General features: G+C 42.8%; 1 protein-coding gene across 4 annotated transcripts in view; it reads right to left on the bottom strand.

Annotated features, from left to right (window-relative positions):
- Window positions 1-18,530, bottom strand: part of LOC125447838 (dyslexia-associated protein KIAA0319-like) — a 118,786-nt gene that overhangs the window by 4,103 nt on the left and 96,153 nt on the right. For all 4 annotated transcript variants that reach the window (XM_048522628.2, XM_048522617.2, XM_048522625.2 and 1 more), the window contains 6 exons: window positions 15,086-15,224; window positions 12,011-12,170; window positions 9,840-9,982; window positions 7,914-8,036; window positions 887-977; window positions 677-765 (listed from right to left, as the gene is read on the bottom strand). In XM_048522628.2, the coding sequence (XP_048378585.1) occupies window positions 677-765; window positions 887-977; window positions 7,914-8,036; window positions 9,840-9,982; window positions 12,011-12,170; window positions 15,086-15,224 (745 nt within the window). The remainder of the gene's footprint in view (window positions 1-676; window positions 766-886; window positions 978-7,913; window positions 8,037-9,839; window positions 9,983-12,010; window positions 12,171-15,085; window positions 15,225-18,530) is intronic.

The following is an 18,530-nucleotide window of genomic DNA, read 5'->3' as shown; positions in this document are numbered from 1 at the left end:
ACAAGGGTGGGAATGGAAATATGCCTTTAGTGGTCAGGTCGGATTGTAGATGGCGGAAGTGTCGGAGGATGATACGTTGTATCCGGAGGTTGGTGGGGTGGTACCTGAGCATGAGGGGGATTCTGTTTTGGTTGTTATTGGAGGGAGGGAGTGTGAGTGATGAGTTGTTATGTTGTCATTAAGTTATGTGGGTTGAGGGATAAGTATTTGCCAAGACACCAGGAAGAACTTGCTCCTCTTTGAAATAGCACCAATGGGAAATTTATCCACCTGAAAGAGAGAGACAGGGCCTCACTTTCACGCCTTATCCCAATATCAGCACCATCAGTAACAGACTTCAGAACTGCATTGCAATATCAGCCTGGATTATTTGCCAAATCCTTCGAGTGATAGTTAAACCTATAATCATTTGATTCAGGTGCAAAAATGTTTCCATAATATGGCGTCCCCTTTGTTTGTTTTTAAAAATTGAGCTGTTGTACATTTATGTGGGGCACTGTGGCATGACTATCATTCTAGTAACTTGGAGGCATTTCAACATTGTTCTGGTTAATAACCTTAGGATGCAAAAGTATTTCTAAATGCTTATTCAAACTATTTTTGGTAGCTTGTTTTGCCTTCAAAGAGGATCTTCTGGTTGTATACATTCTGGTATTGCTATAAATACAGCACTAACCATATTTTGGCCTCAATGCCATTTGTTCCTGATCATCCATATTGTCTAAGATGGTGTACTTGTTTTTCTTCCTCACTTTGGTTCGTTTTCTGGTGAAAAAGAAAAGTTGTGTCACAAAATTGAAAGTTGTTCCAGTAATGTGTTACATTTTCTTCATGGATCCTAATAAATGATGCAGAAGCTCTCCCTTATCACATACAATACACCTACCTTTTACAGCAACAGATACAAATCCAGCATATTCCGCCAACAGTGATGATCATTAGAAACACCGACAAAATCACATACAACACACTCCAGTCTGCCAACAGAAAAATGAACATAGGTTATGAAAGCAGCTGAACTCTTAAAAATTTGCATTTATATTTCTATAATGTATATCACCTTTCACAACCCCAGAACATCCCAAGTGCTTCACTGCCAATGCAGTACATTTTAACACGAATAATTTTTAATGTAGGAATTGTAGCCAATTTGCATGTAAAGACACATGAACGCCAATAGGATCATCATCAGATAATATTGCTTTATTGATGTCAGTCAAGGGATAATTATTAACCAGGATTTAGGAAAAAACTATATCATATTGCATTAGGATCTGAAAGAGTTAATACTTAATTGAGTGCAATTAAACAATGACGACTTTGTAGGAAAGTAGGATCTAATGGGAGATAGATCAAAGGCTAGGTTCTGCAAAATAGTCAATGCAGTAATGTAGAGACTATTATAAATAGCTACAGACATGCATTAAACTACAAGATAATAAAGTGTGAAGCTGGATGAACACAGCAGGCCCAGCAGCATCTCAGGAGCACAAAAGCTGACGTTTCAGGCCTAGACCCTTCATCAGAGAGGGGGATGGGGTGAGGGTTCTGGAATAAATAGGGAGAGAGGGGGAGGCGGACCGAAGATGGAGAGAAAAGAAGATAGGTGGAGTGGAGAGTATAGGTGGGGAGGTAGGGAGGGGATAGGTCAGTCCAGGGAAGACGGACAGGTCAAGGAGGTGGGATGAGGTTAGTAGGTAGGAAATGGAGGTGCGGCTTGGAGTGGGAGGAAGGGATGGGTGAGAGGAAGAACAGGTTAGGGAGGCAGAGACAGGCTGGGCTGGTTTTGGGATGCAGTGGGGGGAGGGGATGAGCTGGGCTGGTTGTGTGATGCAGTGGGGGAAGGGGGGATTTTGAAGCTGGTGAAGTCCACACTGATACCATTGGGCTGCAGGGTTCCCAAGCGGAATATGAGTTGCTGTTCCTGCAACCTTCGGGTGGCATCATTGTGGCACTGCAGGAGGCCCATGATGGACATGTCATCTAAAGAATGGGAGGGGGAGTTGAAATGGTTTGCGACGGGGAGGTGCAGTTGTTTATTGCGAACCGAGCGGAGGTGTTCTGCAAGGCGGTCCCCAAGCCTCCGCTTGGTTTCCCCAATGTAGAGGAAGCCACACCGGGTACAGTGGATGCAGTATACCACATTGGCAGATGTGCAGGTGAACCTCTGCTTAATGTGGAAAGTCATCTTGGGGCCTGGGATAGGGGTGAGGGAGGAGGTGTGGGGGCAAGTGTAGCATTTCCTGCAGTTGCAGGGGAAGGTGCCGGGTGTGGTGGGGTTGGAGGGCAGTGTGGAGCGAACAAGGGAGTCATGGAGAGAGTCTCTCCGGAAAGCAGACAAGGGTGGGGATGGAAATATGCCTTTAGTGGTGGGGTCGGATTGTAGATGGCGGAAGTGTCGGAGGATGATGCGTTGTATCCGGAGGTTGGTGGGGTGGTGTGTGAGAACGAGGGGGATCCTCTTTGGGCGGTTGTGGCAGGTGCGGGGTGTGAGGGACGTGTTGCAGGAAATGCGGGAGACGCGGTCAAGGGCGTTCTCGACCACTGTGGGGGGAAAGTTGCGGTCCTTGAAGAACTTGGACATCTCGGATGTGCGGGAGTGGAATGCCTCATCGTGGGAGCAGATGCGGCGGAGGTGGAGGAATTGGGAATAGGGGATGGAATTTTTGCAGGAGGGTGGGTGGGAGGAGGTGTATTCTAGGTAGCTGTGGGAGTCGGTGGGCTTGAAATGGACATCAGTTACAAGCTGGTTGCCAGAGATGGAGACTGAGAGGTCCAGGAAGGTGAGGGTTGTGCTGGAGATGGCCCAGGTGAACTGAAGGTTGGTGTGGAAGGTGTTGGTGAAGTGGATGAACTGTTCGAGCTCCTCTGGGGAGCAAGAGGCGGCGCTGATACAGTCATCAATGTAACAGAGGAAGAGGTGGGGTTTGGGGCCTGTGTAGGTGCAGAAGAGGGACTGTTCCACGTAACCTACAAAGAGGCAGGCACAGCTGGGGCCTATGCGGGTGCATTAAACTACATCTTATTTACATGACTCTTTCCATTCACGCACACCAGTGAGCATAAGACCCTGAAGAGCCCATTAAGTTAGAAGAAAAGATTAGCAGCCCACATAACATGGTGATCAGCATGGAATCTGAAGATTTAACAGCACCAGGCCCAACGGGGCAAAAATGCTGGTAAACTCAAAAGATTTTAATGAAATGAAGTAATGCTGAATGCTGAGGATGACAATCCTTCAAAGAAAAGCTGTGGCAATTCTCATTGCTGAAGAATTCAACAAAGAAGAAGACAGAAAGCAATTCAGATAAGTGATAAGAGATCTCCTGGAGCAGAAGAAATATATAGCTCCAACCAGAGATATAGGTTCCATCGTGAGGTTGTGGTCTGTGGCAGTGGTCCCAAGTGCAAAATTACCCAGTGAGCAAAAAGACAACAGTGATTGTGTTTGTACCGTATGATGTGCCTGCATGCAAAACAAAACTTTTCACTGCACCTCGGTACTTGTGACAATAATAAATCAAATCAAAGACTAAAAATCCCTGGTACAAAGGGGGAACCATTAACAGAGCAGTAATTCAGGCTCAGCAGCTGAGAATGTAGAAAATGTTGCAGCTTAGGAAAGGAGTCACTTGGCTTTTCAATGTGACCACGTGTTGTGGAAGCAGGAGATCTTAGCATAGTAACTACCACATAATTTATTCCTGGGCAGGTGGCAGCAGCTTGGGTGTGGGCAGTACAGCAGAAACATTTGGCCTGCAAAGAGAAAGCATCTGTCTCGCACTCGCGCTTCTCTTTACCCAACCACCACCAGCAGCTCATAAACTGTAAGTCCCACAGCATTGACTGAAATGCAACAGGTTATTTAGAGTGGAAGTGGGTTTGCAGTGTTTGATCTAACAATGTAGGAAGGCCGTGCAGCTAATGCAGTGGGGTGGGAATGGCAGCATTGTGGAGAAACACACACAATGCCACTGCAATCACTGATGCAGAAAAAATGGGGGGCTGAATTAGACAGTGGGATAATTAGGGGAAAAAGTCCTTTATCAGTATTTAATTCCTCATTCCTCTGGCCGTTGTGACCAGTGATTGTTTGCTCTTGGAGCTTCCTGTGCGCAAATAGTGTATGTTCCCTACACTACAACAGAGACCGCATTTCCACACCATCACTGTAAGGGTGCCACATCAGTGTAATTTCTTCTCTCTGTTTTTGCCCCACACCTCTCGAAGTTTCACTGCTTCTCCCCTGGAGTTACCCACTGTGTTGATATGCAGCCCTCTGCTGCAAGACATGTGTAGTGAACATATTCGGTCTGCATTGAACCTGTTTAAGTTGTAATTGTTGGTAGCTGGGAATGTTTTCGAATTGGACAGTTGTACTCAATGTTGCAAGCTGACTTTTGACCGGGTATGAGGCTAAATTCGATTGTGAATAGAAAAGTGCTGCACTCTTTCAACAGCCGGATTCTTGGCAGTGTGGAGGAACAGAGGGATCTTGGGGTCCGGGTCCACAGATACCTCAAAGTTGCTACCCAAGTTGATAGGGTTGCAAAGAAGGCGTATGGTATGTTGGCTTTCATTGGCAGGGGAATTGAGTTTAAGAACCGTGAGGTTATGCTGCAGCTCTATAAAACCCTGGTTAGACCACACTTAGAATGTTGTGTTTAGTTCTGGTCACCTCATTACAGGAAAGATGTGGAAGCTTTGGAAATAGTGCAGAGGAGATTTACCAGGATGCTGCCTGGACTGGAAGGCAGGTCTTATAAGGAAAGGTTGAGGGAGCTAGGGCTTTTGTCATTGGAGCGAAGAAGGGTGAGAGGTGACTTAAGCGAGGTGTACTAAATGATGAGAGGCATGGATAGAGCGGATGGCCAGAGACTTTTTCCCAGGGCAGAAATGGCTATTATGAGGAAGCATAATTTTAGGGTGATTGGAGGAAGGCATAGGAGAGATGTCAGAGGTAGGTTCTTTACACAGAGAGTGGTGGGCATGTGGAATGCGCTGCCGGCAGTGGTAGTGGAGTCAGATACTTTAGAGACTTTTAAGCAACTTTTGGATAGGCACATGGAGGATAGTGACATGTAGCGTATGCAGGGTAGACTGATTTTAGTAGGATAATAGGTCGGCACAACATCGTGGGCCAAGAGGCCTGTACTGTGCTGTACTGTTCTATGTTCTTTAACTTAAAATCCCTACAGTAACTAGCACACCTTCCCTATAAATTTCTTTCTCTGCAAACCCCCTGTTGGAAGAAAATAGGCAAAAACACATTCAGAGGCACTGAAAGGGTGAACCAACTGATAATTGGTGTGTTCACAACCCCACATCATCAGCAGGGAACTGAAAGGAACTAATAGATCCAAAGGAAAACCTTGATTGATATCAGTGATCTGGACTGGTGCCAGAATTGTATTTCTCTGACTATTTTTGTCCTTCACCATTCATAATACTGGTTTAAAAACCAAAAGAACTGCAGATGCTATAAATCAGGACTAAAACAAAGTTGCTGGAGAAGATCAGCAGGTCTGGCAGCATCTGTGAAAGAAAAACAGAGTTAACGTTTTCGGTCTGGTAACGGGTTCTGAGGTAGGGTCACCGGACCTGAACCATTAATTCTGTTTTTTCCTTCACATAATACTGGTTTCTTGTCTGTTTCTGTTTGTTTGTATGTGGATGCAAATATTAAAAAAGGGGTAGAGTTTAAGTTATACAGTTAGAGATTATTATTTCAACATGTCTGCCATTACGTCTGTATTAGGTCTTTTTACCAAAACTTCTATAATGTCCCATTGCCCTGGGAAGGCTCCTGCAGAATCTGATACCATCTATGGCATTTCAGATCCTAGCGATACTCAGTATGAAATCAATTCTCCTAATTTCTAATCTGGACGTTTAATAATGATTTTAAAACTATGGCCTCTGTAACTAACCTAGTTACTGGAGAAACAGTTTCTCCCTACTTGTTCTATCAAAATATCTCACAGTTTTGAATATCACTAAGAAATCTCCAGTTAACCTTCTCTGCCCTAAGGAAAATAATTATATATTTTCAGCCTGCCCACATGTATCTGAAAGCCCTCATCCCAGGAGTTGTCCTAATATATGCTTTCCAAGACTTTGACATCCAAGCGCTTTGCCCATAATTAGACACAACATTGTAGCAGAGGTCTAACCAGGGTCTTGCAAAGGTTAAGTATGGCTTTCTTAATTTTGTAATAAGTCCCCCTATTTAAAAGGCCAAGTATCCCATACAATTCGCCACTATCCTCTTCACAATTTTTATCTGCAGACTTCAAAATTTTATTCCCTATATCCAGGTCATTTATGTATAAGAAAATCAGTGTTTCTAATGGCAACTCCCGAGGACTGCACTCCACACCTCTCTTTAGCCAGAGAAATGTCCTTATATCAGTACTTTCTGTTGCCTAACACTTTTCCCATTACATACACAAGTTACTACAATCACTTTAATTTCATGTGCTATCTTTTGAATATGTCCGTTTTGTGGTCATCAAATAGACAGAAACATTGCAACACTAAAATGACTCCATGAAACTGGTGAATTAATGTTTGACATAACTGCCTGAAATTTTTTTGACTTTAAGAAATGCTCAGTCATTTGCATAAGAAGATAATGTCTTCTGTGACAGCACAAGAGAAGGCATTTGCAACAGCTTTGGCCAGACACCATTGTTTCAGCTCAGGAACATGGGACACTCTCTCATCCAATTGACAATGAGAAATTGTGACACAGAATGTTATATTAATACCTTTGATACATAGCTATGAACACCATGAGAACCAACACCTCTAAATCAACCCAAGTTGCTTGATCGAATAAGACTTAGATCATAGACAGATTTATGTGAACAGGGCTTCCCAATAAAAGCAGGGTTATTTTCTCAGCACAATGCAGGGAGTAGAGAATCGCAATGTAATAAACCTGTCACTCTGTTACTCCAATGAGGTCTCCTATCCCGAGTGTGAGGGAATCAACCAGTGAACTTGCAGTGGCTCTAAATGCAGCTGTCAACGAGAGCTCACTGACCAGACGTCAAGGTGCAGATTTTCACTTTTATTCGTTGCAATGGAACAAACAGCAGATGGGTTTTGTAAAGGGTGTAGGTGCCCCTTAACAGATTAGCACCCAGGTGGTGACTGCAAAAATCTACCCTCATGTGTGTTGTCCTGAATGGAACATGTTATTCATCCAAGACAAAATGTTGACAATTTTGTTCAGCTCACGATATGTCCTCTAGTTCCCATAAGTTAGAGATAAATGCACTACAAATTGTAAATGCTGGAGATTCATTGGATGGATGTCCTCCTACTGTCTGCATGATGAGCAAACTGATACATTGTTACTTAGCACACAACTGCAATGCCACAGTAAATGTAGTACCTGCCAAACATATTTACAGAACAATTAGTTCCTAACTCCTTACAAATAATGATATAATACAAACAGAACCTGAGGGCATTGTTAAAAAAAGACTATTTTGTCAAAGCTAAGATAACAAGGTGTGGAGCTGGATGAACACAGCAGGCCAAGCAGCATCAGAGGAGCAGGAAAGCTGACGTTTTGGGTCTGGACCCTTCTTCAGAAAATTTTCCAGACTGGTGCCAGACTGTAGTTCTGGCACCAGTAATACAGAAAGGTTAGTGCAATGCCCTGACCACAGCCAAATTTAAACAATGCCCAACTGTTCACTATCAATCAGCATTCTTCAGGGCTACCAATCAGAGTCCACTTTTCGACCAATCACCACTCTCATGAAATGTATGAGAATTTAATGCATATTCTTGCAAAACGTTTTCATATGAGTGCAAGACAAAATTCTTTGACAAAGTGTGGCTTCTTTCAGTGACAGCTATATAACAGCTCACCCATGCTTTCAAGTAAAACTACTCACCACAGTTGCTTTCTCCATCATTGAAGTAATGCTGTATCAGATTCTCCATCCAGAATGGGTAGCAGACACAACGCTTAGTGAATGGGTCACAGTGCCCATGACCTGAGCACTTCAGAAAGCAGACTGCAAACAGAACAGGCCATCAGAGGTCATTATCCGCAAATCCTTAACTATGTTTTTAAATGAAACGCATGATTAAAAATTGCAAGGTTTTAGGACCAGATAATTCATGGGGCATCTCCTGTTGCCACAGACCATTACCAACAGAATATGAAAAAGATCAGGATTGTTGTGTTACAAAGCATGGAGTGACAATTTGCAGCAAAGCAAATAGCCATTAAAATGTATGGTATGGGATGTTGCTTTTTCCACAGTTTTATTTTAACTCTCTTCCAACCAGAACTGGAAAAACATAAAGGATGGGAATGTCTGTCCTCCCCTGTGGCGAGTTTGGGCGGTGGGGGGGGGCGAGACATTCATTCAAACTGAAAGTTAGCAGGGGGAAATCTGTCAGTTTTATGCTCCCATCCCCAAAAGAGCTGGGGCCAACTGAGGCCCACAGATAACCAATTAATGCCCTTATATGGACCTCAACCCATGGTTCCCACCTCATGGCCACCCACCCCATCATCATTCATGTCCAGCCTGGGATCTACTGGTTATGGGAAAGGTCTACTGCTACCCTGTTCAATACTGGAGTGCGACAAGACGTTGCCAGCCTTCTCGAAAAGAGACAACACAGGATTCTTGCTAGCTTTGTAGGTAGAAGCTGAAAGTCCCATTGTCCATAGAATGTTCCAACCAAGTTATCATTCTGTGTCATTAATACAGGTCTGTATGCTAAGCAATGAGCTAATGGATTCAATCTTCATCTAACAACTTCAACAAAGTATATCATTGCACCAGGGAACTGCAATACTGTTTGTATTGTTTGTTTGTGGCAGTATTCTTTTATTAAAATCTCTTCGGTTTACAATGACCAATTTGTAGGCCAGTTCACCTAATGTTAGTAGTTGAGTGAAAGTGGATAAGAGCTGGAATTCCCTTATAGTTTCGGAATTCAGCTTTTGACAGAAATTGGGAACAAATTTAGGTAAAACTTGGGCAAGTATCAGCTAACAAGTTAAACTCAGTATGAATTTTCTAAAGGAAAACTAGTAATTGATCTAAAATGTTTATTCAGTTTCTTCCTACATACACCTTGCCTGATTTGCTACACATTTCCACCATTTTCTGTTTTTATTTCAGATTTCCAGCACCCATACTTTGGTATGGAATAAAGGATAGTTTTACACAAACTATTAGGTTGACTTAAGTCATGCATGCTAGAGATGCTTGTAAAAATAAAAAAGAACTGTTTAAAAAAGGGTAGCCCATACCCTCGGGCCCTTAAACATGCACAAAGTACTTTAAAATGGGCATCCTTTTGCTAACATCTGTTATAAATTCCAAAGTTGGTATTTGCAGTTGAAACTTGCCACTTCACCTACCAATAGTAGCCATTCAGTGTCTGCACTAATGAAATAGCATAATTGTCAAATTTAATGACCCTCCCATGAAGTAACATTATAAACCTCTTTCAAATATGTTTTTAAATGTAAGAATTTATAATTGGAAAAGTTGATGGGAAAACAAAGAAGTTTCAAGACATGCAGAAAAGAAGCTAGCAGAGACCACTATCAATTTGTTCAAATTAAAACCTTTTGTAAACATGGGGACAAAGTTGATTGATTGTTTGGCAAATGCAGCAATACATCCAGATAAAACTCGACTCCACCGATACAGCAATCAATATCGTACTTACATCAGTCTTCAAGGAATGTTATATACTCATATTCGTGTTATTTATAAGACTTTGATCCTATAATGGGATTTCAGTAAGTGGAACCATTCAACAAGGTAGATTGTGACAAAATTGCAACTCACCAACCGTATCTATCCTCAGAGTTTTAAAAAGCAGGAAATCCACTTTTTCTCTCATGAGCTGTTTCTGTAAACTCCTGGCCACATCCACACCTTTGTATACCCTATACGGCTGCCCACCTTGAACGTAGAATGTCAACAATGTACTGCAGAGACGCACAATATAAAGCCATCAATCAATGGCATAATATAGATGGTTCCATACTGTCCAACATGCAGAAGAAAGCCTTTAGTTATTATCATAAATTTTAATTCAAACAATGGAACAGTTGTTCATCATTAAAGGGGTCTGTCAACCTAATCTCCAGAGACAGCGAAAGAACAATTTACAAGACACAAACTCCTATCCACAAACCCGACGTTTTGCTATAGTTAAAACAAGGAAAGGCTACAGGATATGTATTTCCCATGAGAAAGCATTCACAATCCTTCTAAATGAATCATGCCTGAGAGATGAACGGATTTTCCACTTCACATGCCCTTATCAAACTGGGGTAGGATTCATAAGGTATCATAAATATTAACTATCAAACCTGAATATTAAACTTGCAGGGGCACAGTTCCAGTATGAAAGGCTAGATGAAAACCAGCAAGTTTGAGGGTAGTGGGGTGGAACAGAATAGGCTGAAACACCTTGGTCTTCTGAGGCACCTGGCTGGAGACTACAGAAGTTCTGCCCAGTCCACTCTTGGTCTTCTACTCAGGAGAATGCAGGGCCCACAGAATGGCATCTCTATCATTCTAATGCTGTACCTTCTGTGACAAAATGTGCCTTTAACAGGGATTTGTTCTGTCCTGTTTCTCTTGAAGGTAGGTGTTGTAAATCTGGTACTGATATGTTTGCTCTATGGAAAGGACAGTAAATTGCTTTGTGTTTTTGTAAAATTAGACAAAAGAAGCCTGAGTGGGTGGAGTCAGGTTCAGACAGATACAAGGGTTTACTTTTTGCTTTCACTTGTTGAAGTTGGTATTTTTGAAGTTGAAGTAGCCAGATACAGTTCTCTCTTTGCTGCTACAAAAAGCCTGAATTTTCTCTCTCTACTGCTAGATTCATGCTTTTGGTTTTTGCTTTCTCCTGGACTACAGGAGATTGCAAGTGAGAGAAATCTGTTTTGTTGAATTTGCCTTTGCCAAGGGTGTGCTTATGGGATGCTGCTACATTGGAACAGTTAATGAGTAATAGTTAAGTAACATATTATTTTATTAAGCCTTTAAATGAGTTAAAGCAATGCCAATTCCCTCTTATTTTGTTTGTATTTTAACTGTGGTATGTGTTTTCTTTAAAGCCAAGTAATTTGACCAATTGAATCATTTCTGGAACACAGCACTTTACACTTGCCTTTAAATAAGGTAAACATTAAGGTCTAGGTTATCTCTTTGATATGTTTTAAGGGCGTTTGGTCCAGTCCATAACACTTCCTAGAGACTAAGAAACCTGGATCAATCCATGTCAATGTTAATCGTATATCTTTTGTGTTTAATTACAGCCTAGCAGAGGGTGAGGGTCTTGTGGTGTGGGAGTTCTCAGCCTGAATTCAAGACCCACCCTGCTTTGGAGGTGTCATATTATGTCACAAGTGATACTTTCCTCAAAAAAATCCCAGTGAAATTGGGATTGGAGTTGAATTCTGTTTGTATTGCTTCACTTCGTGAATACATTTCAGACTGAGTAAAGATTAGCTCCACTACAATTCTTGCTTTCTGGAATCAACAGTCAAATAGAGTAAGTGATGTTTTCAAGATCTGAGTCTTGGCCTGGCAGTCAGCTACATAGGTCCTCTGCCCCCAACATGAGCTGTTGAGATCACCTGAAAGGGATGAGTTTCCAAAGAAAGAGGAATATATCAACAACCTTGATACATGTAAGACAAATAGTGATAATAGCCATTGCTTGTTTAGATAAAAGTAAGCTCTCTTCTGAAAGATGTGTAAGAAGTCTTTGTGTCTTTGTCTGTTTTGGCCTGTATGTAACTTTGATCCTCTGGCAACATGGTTACCTCCTTAATTTTCCAACTAAAGTGGTGAACCAAGCCACTTAACTGTACCAGGGCAACTACAGATAAACATCAGCTGCGCCAGTAATGCCCACATGCTGAGAACGAACTCAGAAATGTGCAAACAATAAATAATGCTAGAAATTCTAAGCCAGGCTCCTGAAGTGTGAGCCCAATTACCTGGAATCGGAATGTGCCTGAATTTTCTGGACGTTGATGTCTGTATCGAGCACCCCAAGCAGCACTGCCAGCTGTCGCACCAGAGTGTCCTTCTGTTGCTCAGTCAGGCTGCTCACTCCAACCTGCAGCACCAGCTCCACCAGGTCATTCTTCCTACGATCTGTCAGCCACATGCGCACAAGCATTAAGTTAGACATTGGAGAACAGGGAATAATACGACTTATGGTATAAATTGATATCTGTTAGGGGAAATAAACAATCTAGATCATGATTTGGTTCTCCACCTTCTGTGTTTCTCAGCTTTCTCTCAGATGTTAGTGCAATTTCAGTGCTACCCAAAGTCTTTCAATGCCATGAAAGGGACACTAACATTTTAACTTCATTAGATCTAACAGGGAGAGGCAGCAGCAAAGTGGTATTGTTACTGGACTAGCAATCCATAGACCCAGCTAATGTTGTGTGGCCTGGGTCCAAAATAATCTGCAGCTTTGTCGCCTGGTACAAGCCCCACTCTACCATTGCCGTCAAGTGCAGGGGTCTGACCCTAGTTCAGAGAAAGATGCAGGAGGACCTGCCAAGAGCAGCACCAGGCCAAAAAATGAGGGGTCACCCTGGTAAAGCTACTAAAACAAAGAACCTTTTTACTGAATAGCATAAGTAGCAGGTGATTGATCTTAGCAATTCCATAACGAACGGATCAGATTAAGCTCTGCAGTCCTGCCACATCCAGTTGTGAATGTTATTGGACAACCAAATAACTCACTAGAGGACGAAGCTCAACAAACATCCCCTTTCTCAATGATGGGAGAGCTCAGCACATCAGGACAAAAGATAAGCCTGAAACATTCGCAACAACCTTCAAACAGAAATGCCAAGTGCATGATCTACCTGATCTCCTCCAGAGGTCCCCAGCATTGTAGATACCAGTCTTTAGCCAACTCGATTCACTCCGTGTAATGTAATGAAAGAATTGGAGGCACTGAATACTACAAAGGCTATGAGCCTTGACAACATTCCAGCAATAGTACAAAAGATTTGGTCCAGAACATGTGAAGTTGTTCCAGTACAGCTACAACACTAGCATCTACCCAACAATGTGGAAATTTGCCCAGGTAAGTCCCGTACTCAAAAAAGTAGGACAAATCCATCCTGGTAAATTATCTCCTCAGCAGTCTACTCTTAATCATCAGTAAGATGATGGAAGTTGTCATCAACAGTACTATCAAACAATAACTTGCTCTCTTATTCCCAGTTTGGGTTGCACCAGGATCACTCAGTTCCTGACCTCATTAAAGCTTTAGCTCAACTATGGAAGATGAGCTGAGAGCGATTGCCCTTGATGTTAAGGCCACATTTGAGTAAGTATGATATCAAGAAGCTCTGGCAAAATTGAAGTCAATAGAACAGGGGGAATGTTCTCCACTAGTTGGAGTCATACTTAGCACAAAGGAAGATGGTTGTAGTTTTTAAGAGTACTGTCATCTCAGCTCCAAGACATCTCTACAGGAGTTCCTCAGGGTAGCGTTCTAGGCTCAAATATCTTCAGCTGCTTCATTAATGACCTGCCCTCTACCACAAGGTCAGAAGTGGGGATTCACTATTAATTGCATAACGTGTGTTCAATCCATATCGAAATGCAACAAGACCCGGACAATATCCAAGATTGGGCTGAAAGTGGCAAGTAACGATCACGCAACACAAATGCCAGGCAATAACCATCTTCAGTAAGAGACAGAAACAATCTAACTGCCACCCCTTGACATTCAATGGTGTAATCACTACTGAATCTCCCAATATCAACATCCTGAGAATTACCATTCACCAGAAACTGAACTGGACTGGCTATATAAATAGAGTGATTACAAGAACAGGTCAGAAGTTGGGAATCCTGTAGCAAATAAATTCTGTAGCCCCAAATCCTGTTCACAAGACATAAGTCAGGAGTGTAGTGGAATACTGCCTACTCGGTTGGATGAGTGCAGCTCTAACAACACTTAAGAAACTTGATACCATCTAGGACAAAGTAGCCCACTTGATTGGCATCACTTTCACAAACATTTGCTCCACCCACTAAAGACCAGTAGTAGCAGTCTGTACCATGCATAAGATGCACTGCAGGAATTCACTAAGGCTCCTTGGACTCATCTTCCAAACCCAAGACCACTTCCAGCTTGAAGGACAAGGGTAACAAATATATTGGAACACCACTACCTGCAAGTACCCCTCCAAGCCATACAATGTCCTGACTTGAAAATATACCACCACTCCTTCATTGTTGCGAAAACTATACAAGGCACTAGTCAGACCACCCCAGGAATACTGTGAACAGTTTTGGACTCTTTATCTAAGGAAAGATATACTGGCATTGAAGACCATCCAAAGAAGGTGATCCCAGGCATGGAGCAGCTTCCTTACGAAGGGTGAGAAGGTTGGGGCCTGTACTCATTGGAGTTTAGAAGAATGAGAGGCAACATTATTGAAATATATAATATTCTTAAGGGGGCAGGCATGACGGATGCAGAAAAGCTGCTCCCCCTTGTGGAACAGCCTAGGACTACAGGGCATAATGTCAGAATAAGGGTCGTCCAGTTCAGATAAAGATGAGCAGAAAGGCCTTTCTCAGAGAACAGTGCATCTGTGAAATTCCTTAGTACAGGTGGCTGTTGAGGCTGGATCATTAAGTATATTCCAGGCTACACTGATAGATTTTTAAGCAATGAGTTATGTGAAAAAGCAGGAAAGTGGAATTGGAGATTCTCTTATGATCTCATTGGACGGCGAAGCAGACTTACAGGGCTAAACTGTTCATTTTTGCTTCTACGTCTACACTCTTGTGTGTAAGACTAGACGTTGAGACACTTGTGGCAAGAATTCTTTCCTGCCCCTTACCCAAAGTCTATGTACAGTTTCAGCAGTTGTAATTGGATTACAATAAGGAGTGAAGACTCTGGTTAATTTTGTCTGGTCCAGGGGCTTTAAGACTACATATGGCCGGTACACAGGGCTGAGATTTGAATGGAATTCAAGGAAGAGCCCACATTTAACATTGCTGGTCCATAAACATTATCATCTTACCTGATCGTACTTCAACAGTGGTGCTGTCTGTGTCCGACTCCCCATTCGCATCAGTGATTTTCAAGTGAAAAATATACTTCCCTTCCACAAGGTTAGTTACTTGCAATCTTGCTTCATGGTCTGAATAATGCATTACCTCCTGTGTTAGTTAGAGAGATAGAGAAAGCGTTCATCATCATTACTCGCTTTACACTTGCTAAAAAAAGCAAACAGAAAAAGCCCGCACTAAAGAGATTTTGATCAGATTAAAAGCTGTTAAAGACACAACGTGTTTAGTCCAATTTTCCTGACAGTAGAACCTCTTTGCTTTAACTCTAAGCTGCCTTACTGCAGTTTATTTTCTATTTGCTAAAAAAAAATTCCAAACAAAACCCCAGGAAGAAACAAAATGAGACATGGCATGTAAGCTAGAGGAGGTATGAGATTATTGACTTTGATAATAAAGACAGTAAAGCAGACAATATTTTTGAGAAGCCACTAAATTTCAAAATGTTGAAGTTCAATGAGATTTGGACTTATCATACATGGAACACTTTAACACAGTCCCTTTGTACAGCAAGCATTTAGGAAAGCAGATGGTAGATTTACTTTTATTTTAAGGAGAATGGAGTATAAGATTTCATAGAATCATACAATCCCTACAGTGTGGAAGTAGGCCATTTGGCTCATCGAGACCTCACCAATCGTCCGAACAGCATTTCACCCAGACCCAACCCATCCCTGTAACCCCTTATTTCCCATGGCTAATCCACCTAGCCTGCACATCCCTGAATACTATGGGCAATTTGGCATGGCCAATCCACATAACTGCACATCTTAGGGTTGTGGGAGGAAACCAGAGCACCCGGAGGAAACCGATGCAGGCACGGGGAGAATGAGAAAACGCCACACAGGCAGACAGTCACCCATGACTGCAACTGAACCCAGGTCCCTGGCCCTGTGAGGCAGCAATGCTAACCACTGAGGAACCGTGCTGCAACTGAATAGAGATTTGGTGAAACCACACCTGGAACATTTTTGGTCTTCATTTCTAAGGAGAGAGACTCATGCAAAATGAAGGTTTATCAATATGACTTAGGTGACTTAGAGAGCCCAAAGTTCTTTAGTATATTTAAGGCTGAGATAGATAGATTACAATCAAGTGCTCTGGGGAAAGGGCAGGAAAACGGACAGGAGGAATGTCAAATCAGCCATGATTGTATTAAATGGCAAATGGGCAGACTGGTCTACTCACATTCCTATTTCTGTTGGTCTGCTTTTGTTCCTGGGGTGTAAAGGTGATGCTATGACAAGGGGCTGAGAAAATTGTGTTTGGAAAAATTAAATGAAGCAAAATTCTTAAAGGGTTTGACAGAGTTGACATGAAGCCTTTTCCCCTTGACTGGGGAATTGAGAACACAGAGCCACAGTCTTGGGATTAGGGAACTTTGATGAGGAGAAATATTTTTTCCCTCAGAGAGTTGTGAATCCTTGCAAGTGTTTTACCCCATGGATTAGTGGATCTTTCATTATAAGTATATCCCAATAGATCTCCATCATTGAGCTCGCCCTCCCACCCAGCATGGTGACATCCTCGTTTATGTGTTTAAGTAGTTGTATTTGATCTTGAAAATTGATCAAATGCCACGAAATGGTTGTATTGTCAAGCTGACCTCGAATTTTCACCAAGTATTCTCATTTTGGGGCTTACTCAATTGCACTGAATATCCACATTAATGAGGAAATACAGGCATTGCAAATATGAAATGAAAACACTAAAAATCCCAGGATTACATTGTTTCAGGCAGCATTTTGAAGGCCAGATTTTCAGTTTAGGTGATTTTTAAAAAATTTGATAAAGGATCACAGGCATTGTCAAGAGATAGCAGGAACTGCAGATGCTGGAGAATCCAAGATAACAAAGTGTGGAGCTGGATGAACACAGCAGGCCAAGCAGCATCTTAGGAGCACAAAAGCTGACGTTTCGGGCCTAGACCCTTCATCAGAAATGGGGGAGGGGAAGAGGGTTCTGAAATAAATAGGGAGAGCGGGGGAGGCGGATCAAAGATGAACAGAGGAGAAGATAGGTGGAGAGGAGATAGACAAGTCAAAGAGACGGGGATGGAGCCAGTAAAGGTGAGTGTAGGTGGGGAGGTAGGGAGGGGATAGGTCAGTCCAGGGAGGACGAACAGGTCAAGGGGGCGGGATGAGGTTAGTAGGTAGGAAATGGGGGTGGGGCTTGAGGTGGGAGGTCGGGATAGTGAGAGGAAGGACAGGTTAGGGAAGCAGGGACAAGCTGGGCTGGTTTTGGGATGCGATGGGAGAGGGGAGATTTTGAAGCTTGTGAAGTCCACATTAATACCATTGGGATGCAGGGTTCCCAAGCGGAATATGAGCTGCTGTTCCTGCAATCTTTAGGTGGCATCGTTGTGGCACTGCAGGAGGCCCAGGACGGGCATGTTGTCTAAGGAATGGGAGGGGGAGTTGAAATAGTTTGTAACTGGGAGGTTATTGCGAACTGAGTGTAGGTGTTCTGCAAAGCAGTCCCCAAGCCTCCACTTGGTTTCCCCAATGTAGAGGAGCCCACAACGGGTACAGTGGATGCGGTATACCACATCAGCAGATGCGCAGGTGAACATCTGCTTGATGTGGAAAGTCTTCTTGGGGCCTGGGATTGGGGTGAGGGAGGAGGTGTGGGGGCAAGTGTAGCACTTCCTGCGGTTGCAGGGAAAAGTGCTGAATGTGGTGCGGCTGGAGGGGAGTGTGGAATGGACAAGGGAGTCATGGAGACAGTGGTCCCTCTGGAAAGCAGACAAGGATGGGGATGGAAAAATGTGTTTGGTGGTGTGGTTGGATTGCGGGGTGCTCACAGCAGAGTGATCTGTGTGAAACCTTGGACCCAAACTCTTAAATCAGTCTAAAAGTTGCCTAATTTAGGTGGAGGAGTCAGATGTTAGATTATGCCAAACCTCTGTGCTCTTCAACTGTCTGTAAAAAATTCAGCAGAACTGTGAGGCACTTACAAATGGCACAGGAAAAAGCTAAGGCAATTATGCTGTGAGATAATAGAAGCGAAGATGAATGCTGTATGGATACTGGACTATATTTTGAAGAAGCTGTTATTATGTTGCATATGTAGTGTTGCTAAGTTCTACTTGAACTGACCTTATTATAGCTCTCATTCCCTATATTAGAGCACCAGGAATTGAAAGATTTTAGGAAACTGTAGCTTATCTTGAAAGGCTGCAAGGGCACAAGCCTGCAGTTACACCAGGATCACACTTGCTAGTGCCTTCCAATGCTAACTCTGCCAGGATTTGTGGGGTTCAGTAAGAGGGCATGGTTGACTTCGCCCTCAATGGGGCCTGAGAATTTCTGCTGTAGTTTGGAAATCTCCCTGCCCCACATGCCACAACTCTAAAACCTGCCACTTTCCAGGGCAATCCATGCTTCTTTCTCTGGATAA

The sequence above is a fragment of the Stegostoma tigrinum genome, chromosome 2 (assembly GCF_030684315.1).
Source record: "Stegostoma tigrinum isolate sSteTig4 chromosome 2, sSteTig4.hap1, whole genome shotgun sequence".
Lineage (NCBI taxonomy): Eukaryota > Metazoa > Chordata > Chondrichthyes > Orectolobiformes > Stegostomatidae > Stegostoma > Stegostoma tigrinum.
This window is presented reverse-complemented; position numbering and strand designations above follow the sequence as displayed.